This window comes from Spinacia oleracea, chromosome 5 (genome assembly GCF_020520425.1).
Source record: "Spinacia oleracea cultivar Varoflay chromosome 5, BTI_SOV_V1, whole genome shotgun sequence".
Taxonomy (NCBI): domain Eukaryota; kingdom Viridiplantae; phylum Streptophyta; class Magnoliopsida; order Caryophyllales; family Amaranthaceae; genus Spinacia; species Spinacia oleracea.
This window is the reverse complement of record NC_079491.1, coordinates 28,787,757-28,803,664: the sequence shown is the minus strand read 5'-3', so window position 1 is coordinate 28,803,664 and position 15,908 is coordinate 28,787,757. Positions and strand designations below refer to the sequence as shown.

Genomic DNA, 15,908 nt, shown 5'->3' with positions numbered 1-15,908 from the left:
TTATTCCTCGAAACAAAATGTTGATAACACTTCCTAAATAGTAACATCGAGTTTGTCCTAAAATAAAGTAAAGGTTCTATGATATAAATTTAAACTACTGTTGGCGAATTATGGAATTCCCAAATTGGAAAAAAATACTTTAACTTCTATTGCTGACTCTATAAAGGTTTATTATATCCTTGAAAATAATAAAGAACATTTCAAACTTCAATAAACTTTAACCTTAAACTGTTGTAGCTTTGCTACTTATTCTTTAAAACATAAAAGAGCTAATTAACTATTAATGACTTCAAAATATTTGTGGCCTTTTGCCTTTCCATTGCTCCTGAAACTTGCGGAGTGAAATTTAGATCTCAAGATCATCGAACTCTTCTTCAGGGTCTTCATCGGGGTCTTCCTCAGGGTTTGCATCTTCACCCATGTCTTCATCTTGATTAGGCTCACTTGCCATCTCCTGTTCACTTTCGAGCTCTGCATCCGAATCACTAGAGATCTCAATGGTTGGCTCATGAGCCGCTGGGTTAGGATTCTCTGCCTCAACACCTACATTCTCATTCTCCACAGCTACATCATTTTCCTCTAGGTCATTATTTACACTAATTCCCATAGGTTCTTCTGTAACTGAATCCCCAACATGACTCCCTACGATTTTACCGTCTCTAAATCCACTTTCTGCCGCTTCAATAACGGTGGTCAGAATTTCTGAATCATATTTCCATCTACCATCCCAAGTTCCATACTTAGCCAAGTTTGGAGTTCCATTATCAGAATGCATGTCTTTAAACTTTTCCTTGAGTTCTAGGTATGGAAATTTGTTAGGTAAGCAATTAATGATAGTGGCTGCTATGATATCCTTTCTCATTAAGATAGGTTGCCCTTGAACCTTAGCATAATATTCACATCCAAACACAATTTTCTTCACATAAATATCTGGGGTTTCTATATCAAGTTTCTCGAAGGATCCTATATTGGTATACTTGGAAAGAAACATTTTATCCCTGAAATACACAATTCAAGGTCTCACTAACGATTTTCCAGCCAAAACATAAACAAGGTTCAGTAATCGATAAGTTTGGTGGAATCAAACAATTCTTTATGCACTTGTAAATGTAACACTTAAACAATTAGCACATGCACATACATAACAATCAATTTCTTATCATTGACTAGCTACTAATGCACATATAATTCTATCTTATATGCCCTTCTTATACTACCCATCTCTCATAAACTAAAGCATTAGAATCATTTATATAACGAAATAAAAGGACGAAAATATAATAAAATTATAACGTAGAGTAATAACATAAATAAAAATATAACATAAGTAAAATGAAATAAGTTAAGAAAATGCGTAGCGAATAAATTCGAGAATAAAGTTATTAATTCGAAAAGATTTATATTTCCTAATTAACGAATTCTAACTCCTGAAACAACTTAAAAAAAATTGAACTCCTTTTTAAAAAAAATGTATTCATATGATTTTTATTTATTTGTTTGAATAATAAATAATAAAAAAAATAAATGTCCAAAGTATCACTTTAACTTGGAAAAATAATTTGATTTCGAACGTAAATAAGGAATATCGTATACTTTCAAACAGGATAAAAGGAAATCGGCCCCCAAAAAAACAGTACCAATTTTTGAACACTATAATATGTAGGAGCTCGATTGTAAGAAATTTATTTTAAATAACTAGATAGTTAGGCGCCTAAAAATTTATTAAAGTAAAACCTTAGCTCTGATACCACTTTGTAACACCCCGACAATTCTCTCTTTTCTAAAATAATCTTTTAATATAAAACGTAGAGAATTATCAAGGCATTATCGCCCGTGTGAAAACGTAACGGCTTATTCAGAATTTTGCAGCGGAAAACATAAAACTAACTTTAGGTTTATAAATAATCGATTACAGATTTAGTCCCCAAAAATCAACCAACGAAAATAAGGAAATATAAATAGTACGACAAGTTTAAAGTCCCAATTAACAAACCCAAGTTAACTTAGCAAATCAAAACTAAATACAAGCTCTCTATTCCCGATCCCAATGATGCAACATCTTCAAACCTGCAGATGGACAATGCTTATTGATCCTTAGAGACTGCTCACCAAAGATTGGGTCATCACAGGATCAATAAGGCATAGCCATGATCAACATGCACAAGCAAAAGCACGTAATCAGCAAAGCTGAGTACTACATACTAAATCAATAATAATCCTAACATGATACTATTAAACGATCAATCCTAACATGATACTAATGAACATAAGTAAGGGCAGACAAAGCATGATAATCTGACGACCATACTTAACTAGACTAGGCTAGACTGGACTAGACTTTTATAGCAATAATATTATTTTAATTGAAATAGGCAATGGACCGAGTTTTCTAGCTAGAAGTCTTCACTAAGGAAGACGAGGTACGGGCGCGACTCCGTAACCTCAGTGACCTGCGATATCGAGGAACGTTTGACTAAAAATAGGACGCGGTGATCAATCCGGTCCGAATGAAAGGCCATGGGCTACCACCATGAACCCCAACTCCTGTTTGTCCGTCACTTTAGACGTGCACAGTCTAAAGCTATTGCTACTCAGTTTCACTTTACATGATTTACAAATTGACACCCTGTTATGACTCAACAATCACATAAGGCATACAACTCACGTTTATTTACAACTGTTTTTATCTTGGAATTAAGTAAGTGATCACAATGGCATCAAACAAGACTCATTCCAATTAACTCCAATCTTTCCTTTAATACTGATCAACCCCTGTATATGGGTATAAGGTTTCAACTTACTAAATAAGGTCCTCTGCCCTCATAAAGTAGTGAAAAGCTAAAAGGGAACAACAATCAACTGATCTGAATTATATACTAAGTAATCTAGTGTTCCCAATCAAACATGTTTGCATCAATCTTCCATACTAACATGTTATAATCCTCAAAATGCAATATAAGTTTAATGTGTTCATCCAACAGTATCAAACATGCAATTTCAACCTGACTAAGTTCATCAACAACATTAACATAACCAAGTTCATCAACAATTCAACATGGTTTCAACAATTAGCACACATTCCAAGCACACAGGTATGTACGTACCTTGTGTAAACAAACTGATAGACCACTTTAACACTTTCAAAAGTCGCCTAAAGAGAATTCTCCGCCTAAAACAACCAACAAATAATCCCAATCAATTTCTAATCATTGGCAACCATAATAAAGCATTCTAAATGTATCCTAAACATATTTAGAGCTTTCCCCAATATCAAAACTTAAACATTGATTTCCTGGCATCAGTGATTGAAATTCGTTGAAAACTTTTTGCAAACATCGTACTTTAAATTTTCAGCAATATAAATTCATTTAAAAACTTCACTAAGACCAATTAACGTTCTTAGAACATTGAAACAATCAAATTTCAAAATCCCTAATCATCCCACCATGATTTCAAAACTATTGAAACCTTAAATTTCATGTTTAATAATTAAAATTCTTATTTCAATCAAATTTAATAAATCTGAAATTTAATAAACTCACTATGCAAATATATAAATTTGAATTCTATGTTTAGATAATTAAAACCATAAATTTAAAATGTGAAAACATTAATTAAACTACTAAAACAAAATTAAAGCATTAAATAGTTTTAGGGTTAAAGAAATAACCAAAAGAGGAGGAGTGAGGGTGCTGGCCGGATGAGGGGCGGCGGCGACAAGGCAGGTGGTCGCGGGTCTGGGCGACGCTGCTGCTGGTCGCGGTGGTTGTGCAGGGACGGTTGCTTGTGAGGCAGGGAGCAAGAAGCAACGAACAGGGGAGTGCGAGAAGCAAGGCTTGCCGGCGGCTGGGCACGGCCGCAGACACGGTCGACGATGGTAGTCGCCGGTGGTTGCACGGTGGCGGTTGGCTGGGCAAACAAAACCAACAATTTCAACTACAGAGAAGACGAAAGGAGGAACGAAAAGAAAGAAAAAAAAAACGAGAGGGAAGAAGGAGGACGACGAGGAGTTACCGGTGGTGGCTGCCGGTGGATTGTGGATGGTGGCTGGTGGATGACGGCGACGTGAGAGGCAGCAAGAGGAGAGAAGTGTTTGAGGTTTTTGCAATTCACGTGAATTTGTTTACGTGAATGTTGAAAAGTAATGGGCATTATGGGTTTATGTGTTTTGGGCTTCACCAATTTGGGCTAGGATTAGGATCTAGTTTTAGAATATGAATCCTAAAACCGATTAGGATTGTTTTCTAATTTCGAACGATTTTCGTAATACAAATTCTTTCAACTTAAAATTCTAAAATTACTTTTGATTTCGTAAATCATTAAAAATAATTAAAATGTAATAAAAAAATATACGTTAATTATATATTTATTTCCAAAATTCATAAATTCTTATTTAAATATATTAAATATACGTTAAAATATATAAATGAAATGTATAGAATTACGGGGGATTACACATACCATTCTCACACTTTCTTAAACAAGAGTTACACTCATTCCCCAATTAATAAACAAGAGGAATATGAAGAGTTTTTCCAATGTGGGACTCTTGAATTTTCACTCACCCTTTTTTCCTTTGTGTTTCCCAATGAGAATTTCCAACATTTGTATACTAGAATGTTAAAGGTGCCGCATCATTATTATGTACTACGTACTCCTATTGAGTTTTGAAAGTATACTTGAATTTATCTAAATTCATGATCCCATACTGTTGCGTTATTAACTGAAATGTTAATGGAGTTTGTTTTTTGTCCTGTGTCGCAATTATTCTTCAATCTACATGGTTTAGTCTATTTGACTATTATTTAGTTTCATTCATTTTATTTTCATGCCGGAATTTTTGAGTGCCTCATATATTATGACTTTGCACAATTTGTTTGGTTTTATTATTTCAATTAATGTGTCTTCTGTTGATGTTATAACCAAATACAATTTCCACCATGAGTTGAGAGAGAAAGCGTAAGTTTATAATATGTCATGGGTGTTAGATGCTTAAATTCACCTAGATGCAAAGGAACTTGGTGATACAATCAAAGAAGTAAATAAATCAACAAGTCAAAACAAGTAAAAGGTATGATATTTCTTCGTCACCACCTCCATTAAGGTCTTAAGATTGAGTATTTGGCCGTAAAAGATCCACAAGTCCTTTTGAGTAACCTAAAGGAAACATATGACCTACAGAAAACTGTAATAACTTCCAGAATTCGTTATGATTGATTACATTTAAGACTAGACTTTAAGTCTGTAAGGGAATATAATTCAGCTATGTTCAGAATTTTTCACATTTGAAATTATGTGGAGAGAAAATCACTGATGCAGAAATACTGGAGAAAACATATTCTACCTTTTACGCAAATAATGTTGTCCTGTATATACAATACTGTGAAAAGAGATTTAAGAATTATTCTGAACTTATATCTTGTCTCCTTGTGGCTGATAAAAAAATAACGAGTTATTGATGAAAATTAAGAATCACATCCAGCTGGTTCTGCTCCATTCCCCGAAGAGAATGTGACATCCCATAATGGGAAAGAAAAATACCACACAACAATAGTGGCCGAAGACGTGGGCGAGGATACGGATATGGTCGAGGTCGAGGCCGAGGTGGTTCTCTCAAGATCTCATATTCCCACCAGAAGTGGGACGAAGATGATAACAAACAAAAGAAAGATAAACTGAGAATGTGACCAATGTATGTTACCGTTGTGGAGGAAAAGAGCATTGGTCTATGAAAACAAGGAAATAATTTATAATAATTTACTATATAATATTGAAAACATAAATAAGTGGGTCTTGCTCTTCCTTGAAGATAATTATAATCAAAGGTATTACATATTGAAATGCAAATATATATAGCCTTGACTTTTGTTTATAAGTTGAAATAGGTTCACGACTTAAGTCTGGACATTTGACCATTAAAGGCATGCAAATCCTTTTGGAGATGTACAAGAAAATACAACCTAAAAAAACCATAATAGTTTCTAAATCTTGTTGTCAAGATGCTCTTTATATCTTTCATGAAACTAGTATGGTCCTGCAGCCACGATAATTGTGAGAAATATTCAATAGAGTTTTTAATTAGTTCATAAATTGTCTTTTTGGTGGATGAACAAAATAGAGAAATCCTGGAAAAAAATATTATGATCATGTTCAACTAGTTAAATCATTCTCAGAAGTGAATGAGAAATTGTATGACTAGAAATAGTGAAGATAATGTCAATAGTCATGACCGAGAATGTAAAAGTAAAATATAGTATAGTCAAGAGTGGGAAAATTACAAAATTTCAAAATACACACCAGAAGTGAGATTGTAAATGATGAAAAGCATGTAGAATTTAATGATGAGAAAACTCAAATTTTATATTTTTGGTTGGAGAAAAATTAAATAAATGTTGGGGCCACTACCAAAACATCTTGTTGAGTTTTTTTAGCACTCGTCAAAAGGGAATAAATTGTAGATAAACATGATGTATGAAGATAATGAAAACACATGTCTACTAGACATTGTAGCATGCTTTACGGACCAAATTTATAAATAAATACATGTAAGGATTAGGGGGAGATAGCTCTCAACGCAATAAAATTAGTAGTATATGATCAAGATACACAACTATGTTGAATTATGGTACAAATATTTGTTCATATATTATTGACTCGCTTTATGAGCATGAGTACGAGACTAATTCTGAAGATGGATACTTTTGTAATATATACCAAAATTGTAATGGATACTCCTAAAGAGTAAGAGCTATCTTCCATAAGTTTTGTTTTAGATTGTCTTGCCGTTATAATCGAGACACCAGTTTGTGTCGTAATATCACATCACAATATGGTCAAGTTTTATATTATCATAATTACAATGATTACTTTGAGAATCCAACCACGAGTTAGAGAATGAAATATTTCGTATCATGATGTGATAATTCAAGCCATCTGGGTTTAAGAACACCCGTCATGAGAATGTGAAAATTCCTGTTAAATAAAAGTTTATGTGCTGACACTCCCTCACATGTTGCATATATCCAAAGGCAAGACATAATGATGAGGTTGAGTTGTATTTCAATCGAATTCAATTGAGAAAATAAATACATACAAGAGATCGATAAAGATTTTGAAAAATTGTATAATGATAGGTGATTTCAAGTTCACCATGATAGTAAGTAACCTGAAGTCCACCGTAATGATAGTTGGTGACTTGAAGATCACAAAGAAGTTTAACGTGTTACAAGTGTTTTGTGATTGATTTAAGTATCATAAATAAGATCTTAAATATCTTGATTGGGGCAATCATACGTCAGCACGAAAAGAGAAAATATGAAGAAAAACAACTGCATATTGCATCTACTCCCCATAATCAATGTTGATCTCCACAAGAGAACAAAAAAAAATGAAATATTTATCAAATACATGTTGAAAATTGTATTATTTGGTTGGTGAAGAATGTTATGTCCCATAATAAATCGAAAACATTTTCCCAATGTATGGGGAGACGAGCAAGAATAAGTTGGCAAAATTGAAAGATAATGAATTGATCCCCATATGAGTAAGTGTACATGCCAGCTTTATGTTTTCGAAATATGTTTGAACATAAATATCTATGACTTGATTTTGTTAAATTGTTACATGTTCATGGGCATAAAGGTGTATAATAGTCATAGTGCTCAATGTTACATATATTAAATGTTGAGAATTAAATATATTGCCAATATTTATTTAAATCTCTACACCTGAAAGTGTAGATTTATATATATAAGGTTCCAACATAGTGCGAAATAAATTTATTTATATGAAAATGACAAGATTAATAAAGTAGTCTTCCACTAAAATCACAGTTGCTTGCAATACAAATCAACTTTACGAACCTACATAACAAGCAGTAAATCAACAAAATAAATCCACGGTGAAGTGGTCAAAACAGGTCAACCTCTCCAACAAATGGGCACATGTTGCATATGTTAAAGTCCAAAAAAGTGAAAAATGCTGAGTTGGCAACGGTTGAATACTTCTACGACTAGCTACGAGTACTTGAGTAAACTAGTCGATAACGCATCACTTTCCTTTCCTTTCCTTTATACGACTACAACTCTTTTCAATTCCCCCATTTATCATCCCTTCTTCTTCTTCTTCTTCCTTCTTCAGTTCTTCTTATCTTTCAATCACAGGAATTAGGGTTTTGTCCATCCCCTTTTTTAAAGGTTTGCATCCACTATTCTCCATTTTTGCTGTCTCATACACTAATTAATTCTCTTATAATTATCGCAGATCTAATTTTTGTGTGCTAAAGTTTTCTTCTTTGTTAATTCTTCTAAAACTCAATATTCATTCATAGATGTTTTTGTCATTCATTTTATTTCCTATTACACTAATTTCCTGCAGAAATCCCGTAATTTAATAAAATAAATAGTTAATTCGTATAAATTCAGTAGTTGAGAACTCTTATGAAGTAGTGTATTAGACTTTTCTCATAATATTTATAAATGTTATAGTTTCCTGTTTGGTTTGATCTGGTTGTTCAAATCAAGTGTTACTTAGATGATTACTAGTGGTACTGTTACTTACAAATGATTGATGAACAGCTGAATGTAAACTGGATCTTGCTTAATTTCAGAATTTCCTGCTTTTTCCAGGCAATTTTCACAGCAGCACCCTGGCTTGTATCTTTAGTAAATTGTGTTCTGGAGGCTGCAAGATGGGATTGTGTGCTTCAAGAGTAAGTTCATACGAATTCCGACTTTTTTATACTGATTTTGGACAGCTCTCTTTGGATGGATTTTGTTCTCATTAAGTTCAATTTTCAATGTCTTGTTGAACTACTCAACCACTTAAAAAATGTCACTTTTTAACTACAGCTCCTCCTCTCAAGGGGAAATCTTATTTCAGGCTCATTACGCCCCATTTGGTGTAAATAAGGGAATGATAATTTTGTGTTGTTTGATATTCATGTCTCATTCAAATGCCGAAGTTGGTGCATCTCCAATCACAAACTTGTGGTTAAGTAGTATTGAGCGATAACGGATATTAATGAAGAAAAAAACATGTTTGCGAGTGGAGATGAATTAATATGCATGTGACAGCAATCCATGACCTTTTACTTAACTTATAATCTTATACCAGACAAGTGTGAACAAATAGTGGCAGTGATGCTAGTACTTTCTAGGATAGCTCAGTTGGATTTCTGGTTGGGACTCATTCGCCTCCTCTTGAGTTTTAACCCTCGTCTAGTCTGTCGTGGTTGTTCTTTGAGTTCTGAATGATAAGCCTTTAGCTATTGAAACTTGTGGATGGTAGGAAACTAGGAACCTGTATGAGTGGTATCAAATCTCAATTTCTTGTACCATTGGTTGGGTTTGTCAAGCAACTGATTTGCACTATCAATTTGAGATTTTAGTGTTACATGTACCCGTGTTGAGCATTTGGCACTGAAATTACGCAGTTGAGCATTTGGCACTGAAATTACCCGTGTTGAGCATTTTAATTAAACGTAGTAATTCTGGTTGCAGGATGATGATGGTGATGATTCTTCTGCTCATTATATAATGGCTGATGGAAATGTGCACCTTATCACAACAATGGCAGCTTGGGAGGAGAAGTTGATGCTTGCAAATCAACAAGACAAGATTGTAAGTTTTATCCCCTTATGGATCTTCGGAAAAAAGATCTGTCGGCTGTTCTACTGTTTATATTTCTTTATTTCTTACTGATTCCTTTCATAAGAGATGCTTGAAACAACTTTTGCTAGCCTTCACATCTTAAGAGAAGTTTATTTTCGTAATTTAGATGTTTTAGCAGCCTAATGGCATGGAATCAGAAATCAGAAGGGATCAATAGTATAGATGTAGGAAAGGAAATGGATAAATTCGAGATTTCAGGCTTGACTGCTTGAGGGATTTGCTTATCTCTTAACAATTACTATGCCCTGCTTCTCTCTTTCCCTCAAACTTGTTGTTATCCCTGGCTTCCTGTATGCAATCATCTTTCTCGCTGCCTTCTTATACGCGTCATGTACTTATGTTTATAACTTATGCTTTGTCCTTGAATGCGGAACTACTTGCTTCATTACCGTTGTTGATGTGCGTAGCCTGCGCATATGAAATTGTTTTGACTGAATCTTGGGGTATCCAGTATCATAAGTGATTACCTTTTCTTTTCTTTACATTTTCCAATTTTCATTTTTTTTTGGGAAGAGGAAATGTGGAAAGGAAGAGTAAGGGCAATCTCATTGTCTCTCATGTTTTTCTTCTTTGTGCTTCCAATGCAAGACATTAGTACCTTTACTTGGAGTACTTGCTGATTAGTACCCTACTCAAAAGTCCAAATGTTATAATTCTACTCCATAATGGAGTACTTGCTGAATTTTGATGATTTTTGTTTGTTTGACAGATCATAGCAAATTTCAGTGCAGCGTGGTGCGGACCCTGCAAGATTATTGCATCATATTATAGTGAATTGTCTCGGAAATATACTTCCTTGATGTTCCTCACCATTGACGTTGATGAACTCCCCGTAAGTAGTATAAACTGTATAATCCAGTCTGAAAGAACAAGAAGTGGGAAGGGACATAATAGACATTTTACTGCTGTAACCACTCGGGGACTTTGGGATGCGTTATCTATCTGATTTATGTTGGTGGGATATGGGAGGGGTTGGACAGTTGCAGGCTTGCAGCATTTAACACTGAAACCAGGGATAGGATGGTGGAATTACCCCAACACATTTTTGTTTGAACTTTGAAATGAGACAAGTTTTCTCCACGAGTCCAAGTTGATCTAAATTCTTCTTTTTGATGGTGGACTATCAGTGACTTTTTCTTGTTTTAAACCACTGTTTTACTGCCTATCCTCATAATTCCATCTCTCGGGTTAGGATGGTGAAATTTTGCATCTCTAACTTGTTGCAATTATTATGCTATTAAGTAGTCGGTAGTAACTTAAGTGAAAGTTACTGTGGTGCAGGATCTTAGCACCTCATTTGATATCAAGGCAACTCCAAGTTTCTTCTTCCTCCAAAATGGGCAGGAGATTGACAAGCTTGTGGGGTCCAACAAGGTAGAGTTACTAAAGAAGATAACTGCGGTTGTAGATGCACAAGGCCGGCCATTTTAATGAAAGGGTATCATCACCTCCCTGTGGGCTGTGGTACATGGTGTTTTTGGATTTGTGATCACTGATCAGGGTGTAATCGGCAATCCACGTTTTACCCAATCTCCTTTATCTTGTCCTGTAAAGTTGTGAAAAGCATTAGATGAGTGTGTTATTTGTTAATATTGTTATACGTACGTGTATCTGAAAGCATTGCTTTGGCGGTACAGTGCTTGTCAATTTTGTAAATCCAAAATTCGGAGGCATTTCATTTTATGAATGATGATCTTGTCAACTTATTCTTGATGTTTGATGTAATTAAATTGCAAGTATATTAGATTGGATTGAGAAGAAATACTATATAGTTGATTTTTTGTTGACACCGGAAATACTACATAGCTTGACTGCTTGACTATTGATTTAATGATAATTTGTTGTTTGGCTCGGCTTAATTCATCTATCTATCTATCTATATATTATACTAAAAGAGAGGAAATCAATGTGGTGATGACAAATGTCACTCATTGATTGGCCTCTCTTTTAATATAAATAATTAAATTTAAAATAAAAATAAAGGATCTAATAACATAAATAAATATACATCACATATGTTCACTCCTATGCGTGATAATTACTTCCAAAAATAGTTTGATTACATGCTTAATTATATTAGGTTCAACTTAATACATGATCTTTCGCTTATAATTTTAGATGTTATAATATCATTATAATATCGTAAAATTTGATGAATTTTATATTAGGGCATGATATTGATATTAAACTATTGTATAGTGGTTGTAAATGTGTGTGGTGCGTCTATGTTTGGTGTAGGGATTTTCATAAAGTGCATGTCAATTATACTAGACAATTAAACATGTAATTGGTACTTTAGAAATTTTGTAGTAAAGCAAATTTTAAATAGTGCATATCTAATTGTGTCAAAATATCTTGGGATATACTTATTTCAGTAAAAATTTCTCCAAAAGTAAATCTGAGTATGCGTGAGAATTGAGAATGGAAAAATATAAAACTCTATAATGCTACAATTTAGTCTGCAACTATGGAATCATAATAAAAATATACATAATTTTATGCATAAGCTAAATATAAAGCTCTAACTTTACTAAAATTAGATCAGGTTCCGTGTATGCATGGATATTTAAACTATTTAACTACTTTTTTTAGTAATATATTTCACTTAAATATTTATTTACCAATAAATCTTGAAGATACTAATCATCTAATACGAACGATTTGACTAAAATATTAAAAAAAAGCAAATTATTATTAAGTGTGATATATTATTTCCATAATATACAAAGGAATATATTTTTTCCATATATAAATGGTAAATAAAAAGGGATAGAAAATAAATAGCAAAGATTTATTAGGATAAAAGTTTTTGGCAGGAAAATTTCACACCAGAAAGTGACATAGTCACTCCTAAATCCTAATGTCTGTTTTACAATTTTAGTATAATGTAATGGAATAGATAGATTTAGAAATTACTATGCAATCATAATTAAAAATATATGGACTTTTTGCTATTTTCACGCTAACACAACCCTATTATGTTGAAATATAGGATACAGCAATGGAAACACAAAACAAAAAAAATATAGGACTGCAATTCGTTACACCATTTGGTGTTACTCCTGATAGTTAATTAGTTAGTTTTTTTTTCCACTTGTATCTTTATCCTATATCAAAAAAAAATTGGAAACACAATTACTTGATATTCACTTTGCTGGAATTTGACGTGCGAATTTGAATCTCCATTTTTACAATTGAAACACAATTACTGAATATTCACTTTGCTCGGAATTAGACGTGCAAATCACACTTTGAACTTTATATTAAGTTCGATTTAACTGTAGATGAATAAGATTGTGGATATATCTTATAAGGGTTTATATCCTATTTGGGGGTGGTAGGGGAAAATTGATTTTGAAATTTCTAAGTTTATAATGGTTGTATCTTATACGGGTATACTACGTAGTAAGGGTTTGTTGTTATATTTTATGTTATAATCTTTATCTATCATATCTATCTATATAATATACTAAAAGAGAGAAAATCAATGTTTTAAGTTCGGATATACTAATAACATATTATATGAATTCTTACTCATAATATACTAATAATAAGTGGTATTGGAATAGATGAAGGAAATAATGCCCTTGGTCCAAGTATGCATTCTATGTTAAGTCTAATAAATGCGGTTCAGTATTAATTAACAAGTTAATAATTCAGTGAGATCAAGTGAGCTGAATGCCTAGCTAGAGGCCGCTTCAGTTCAAGTGGAATTAATAATATTAATCCACAGCTTACTCTTGACTGAACCCGTAGGGTCACACAAATAGTATGTAAACGGATCAAGTATTTAATGGCATTAGATACTCCATCTATGGATATTCGGAATCGACGGATCTTGGTTTCAGTGGGAGCTGAGATCGTCACAGGCAAGAAATGAATACTCCGGAAACGATGATATTGCCGGAAACGGAAATATGGATCGTATCGGAAATATAAATATTATCCAAGTCGTAGATGTTGCCGGAAACGGAAACATGGTACGTATCGGAAAATATTATCGGAAATGGAAATATTACCAGAATCGGAAATATTGCCGGAAACGGAAATATTGTCGGAATCGGAAATATTATCGGAATCGGAAAATAATTCCGGAAACGGAAATATTAAATATTTGTTCGAAACGGAAATTGATTCCGGAATCGGAAATATTAAATATTGTTCGTATCGGAAATGAATCCCGAACCGGGAATTTAATCGGAAGCGTATCGTACGAATTAGCATCGGACGAGGCCTGCCGGACGAAGGCCCAGCACGAAGTCGGGCCATCGCCCAGCAAGCCAAACGCGCGCCCAGCCAAGGCAGCGCCCAGGCCCACCGCAAGGCAGGCCCAGCGCGCGCCTAAGGCCATGGGCCTCGCTGCGTGGGCTGCTGCTCGCACGCACGCATGGGCGGCCCTCGTGGCTGCCGTGTGTGTGTGTGAGTTTGTGTTCATGCACGATTCCTAAAACTATTAGAATTAGTATATGATTAAATTCCTATTCCTAAAAGGATAAATTAATTAATTAGAGTTCTTATAGGATTCTAAGTTTAATTAATTCGTATCCTACTAGGATTCCAATTCCCTTTCCATAACTCTATAAATACGTGCCTAGGGTCACATATTTTCAGAGATTAATTCAAGTATTCAAAGTGAGTTTTAAGAGAAAAATTCAGCCACATTCCTTGCTCAATAGTGCCGAAAATTCTAGTACCTTAAGGGCGATTCTAGTTGGTCAATCTTAAGGCGGATCCGGACGTGCTGTGGACTATCTACGGAGGGACGACACTTGGAGTCCTAAAAGACTTGTTCTTGTTCGGTTCGGGCGCAGCTAGGGAAGGCACGCAACAAAGAGTATGCATCTAATTTATGCTATATGATTATGTGTAAATAATATGTATTCCTGGCTTAATGGTTGTTTCCGCATGATTTATGAATTGTCATATGTATCATAAACTAACAGTGGTATCACGAGCCCCTTATTATTTTCATAATCTAAATTGCATGAACATGGTTAAATATTACAAATTTGCATGAATTAAAAGGGGTGATTAATTTTCGTAATTGTTAATTAATTGCAAATTGCGTTTATTTAATTATACGTACGCAGTTTTTCGGCAGTTTCTTCGTTACTCATCCAAATCGAGTGATTTTTGTGTCAATTCCGCATGTAAAAGGCATTCTAAAATTTTGACAAAAATAGTTTTTTTCTGCCGAACCCAGAATTCTCAAATTCGAAGCCTAACTATGACTTTTCGAAGGTTTTAGTTTTTCGAATGCAAAATTTCGTAAATTTAAGATGTTAAATTAAATATTTGCGATTCTTGTTGATAAATCTTGAATTTTTGATTGACCTACTGTATATGTTTGACAAGTTTGAATGCCTAGCCTTGTTAATTATGCAATCTAATTTGTAATTATGATTAATTTGTTGAAAATTAGAATAATTTAGAATTAATTTGATTTTCATAATTAATTATAATTTAATTAGAAACCTATGATTAAAAACCACCATAAAAATTATAAATTTATGATAAATTTTAAATTTTTATGACCTAGACTTGAATCCAAGACAATCGGAAATCAATTGAATAATAAATTTTCGATTTTTTCGCCCTAAAATTATGAAATTAATATTATTTATTAATTTGTCATTAATTTTAAATATAAATTTTAAAATTTTATGCGATTCGTTCATATAACTTGCACGCACAAAGCAATGGACGCTTCGTGTTACCCTTAAGGGGTGTTGTATAGTGCGGGCATGCGACGACGAGCAAGGGAGCTCGTCGCCCGTGCGGCACGAATGCAATGAGCAAGGCATGGTGCACGAGCACAAGGCAGCAGCCCTGCCTTGTGTCGTGGGCCACGAGCTATGGACGAATGGGCATGGGCGAAAGGCGAGCCATGGCAGTCGCGTGTGGGCAGCAAGCGAGCTGCGCCACGACGCGCACTGCCTCGCGCAAGAGCGCGCAGCCTCGCGCGCAGCGAGCGCAAGCTCGCGTGCCACGAGCGCTGCGCCCAGCGTTGATCGCGCGCACAGCGAGCAATGGCTCGCGCGCACAGCGAGCGATGGAGCGCGCGCAGCGAGCACCAAAGCGTGCGATGGCTTGCGATGGTAGATGCAGCAGCTATGCGACGAGCGCATGGGCTGCGCGCACATGGCCAGCGATGGCTGTGTGCGTGCGGCCCATGGGCGTGCGATGCGTAGGGTGTTTGCGTTACGATTAGATCGTTTTGAATGTTTAATTTGAAAT

At 34.5% G+C, this 15,908-nt stretch overlaps 1 protein-coding gene and 1 long non-coding RNA gene across 2 annotated transcripts; one reads left to right on the top strand and one right to left on the bottom strand.

Annotated features, from left to right (window-relative positions):
• Positions 1–1,834: 1,834 nt before the first annotated feature.
• On the bottom strand, positions 1,835–3,223 carry LOC130461147 (uncharacterized). Its single transcript, XR_008921529.1, has 2 exons — positions 3,105–3,223; positions 1,835–2,101 (listed from the first exon to the last, which is right to left on the bottom strand). It is a non-coding gene; the product is annotated as an uncharacterized lncRNA (long non-coding RNA).
• Positions 3,224–8,040: 4,817 nt separating this feature from the next.
• LOC110804347 (thioredoxin H-type) lies at positions 8,041–11,384 on the top strand. Its single transcript, XM_022009931.2, has 5 exons — positions 8,041–8,195; positions 8,628–8,710; positions 9,501–9,620; positions 10,381–10,503; positions 10,953–11,384. Exons 2-5 carry the CDS (start codon positions 8,690–8,692, stop codon positions 11,100–11,102), a joined length of 414 nt encoding a protein of 137 aa, XP_021865623.2. The 5' UTR covers positions 8,041–8,195; positions 8,628–8,689; the 3' UTR covers positions 11,103–11,384.
• Positions 11,385–15,908: the final 4,524 nt, after the last annotated feature.

What these genes read in the sequence shown, in the direction of transcription:
- LOC110804347 (XM_022009931.2), top strand. Translation starts at nt 8,690, where the DNA reads ATGGGATTGTGTGCTTCAAGA. An exon ending in TGGGATTGTGTGCTTCAAGA is followed by an intron (nt 8,711 to 9,500) that starts GTAAGTTCATAC and finishes TTCTGGTTGCAG; the next exon opens with GATGATGATGGTGATGATTC. An exon ending in CAAATCAACAAGACAAGATT is followed by an intron (nt 9,621 to 10,380) that starts GTAAGTTTTATC and finishes TTTGTTTGACAG; the next exon opens with ATCATAGCAAATTTCAGTGC.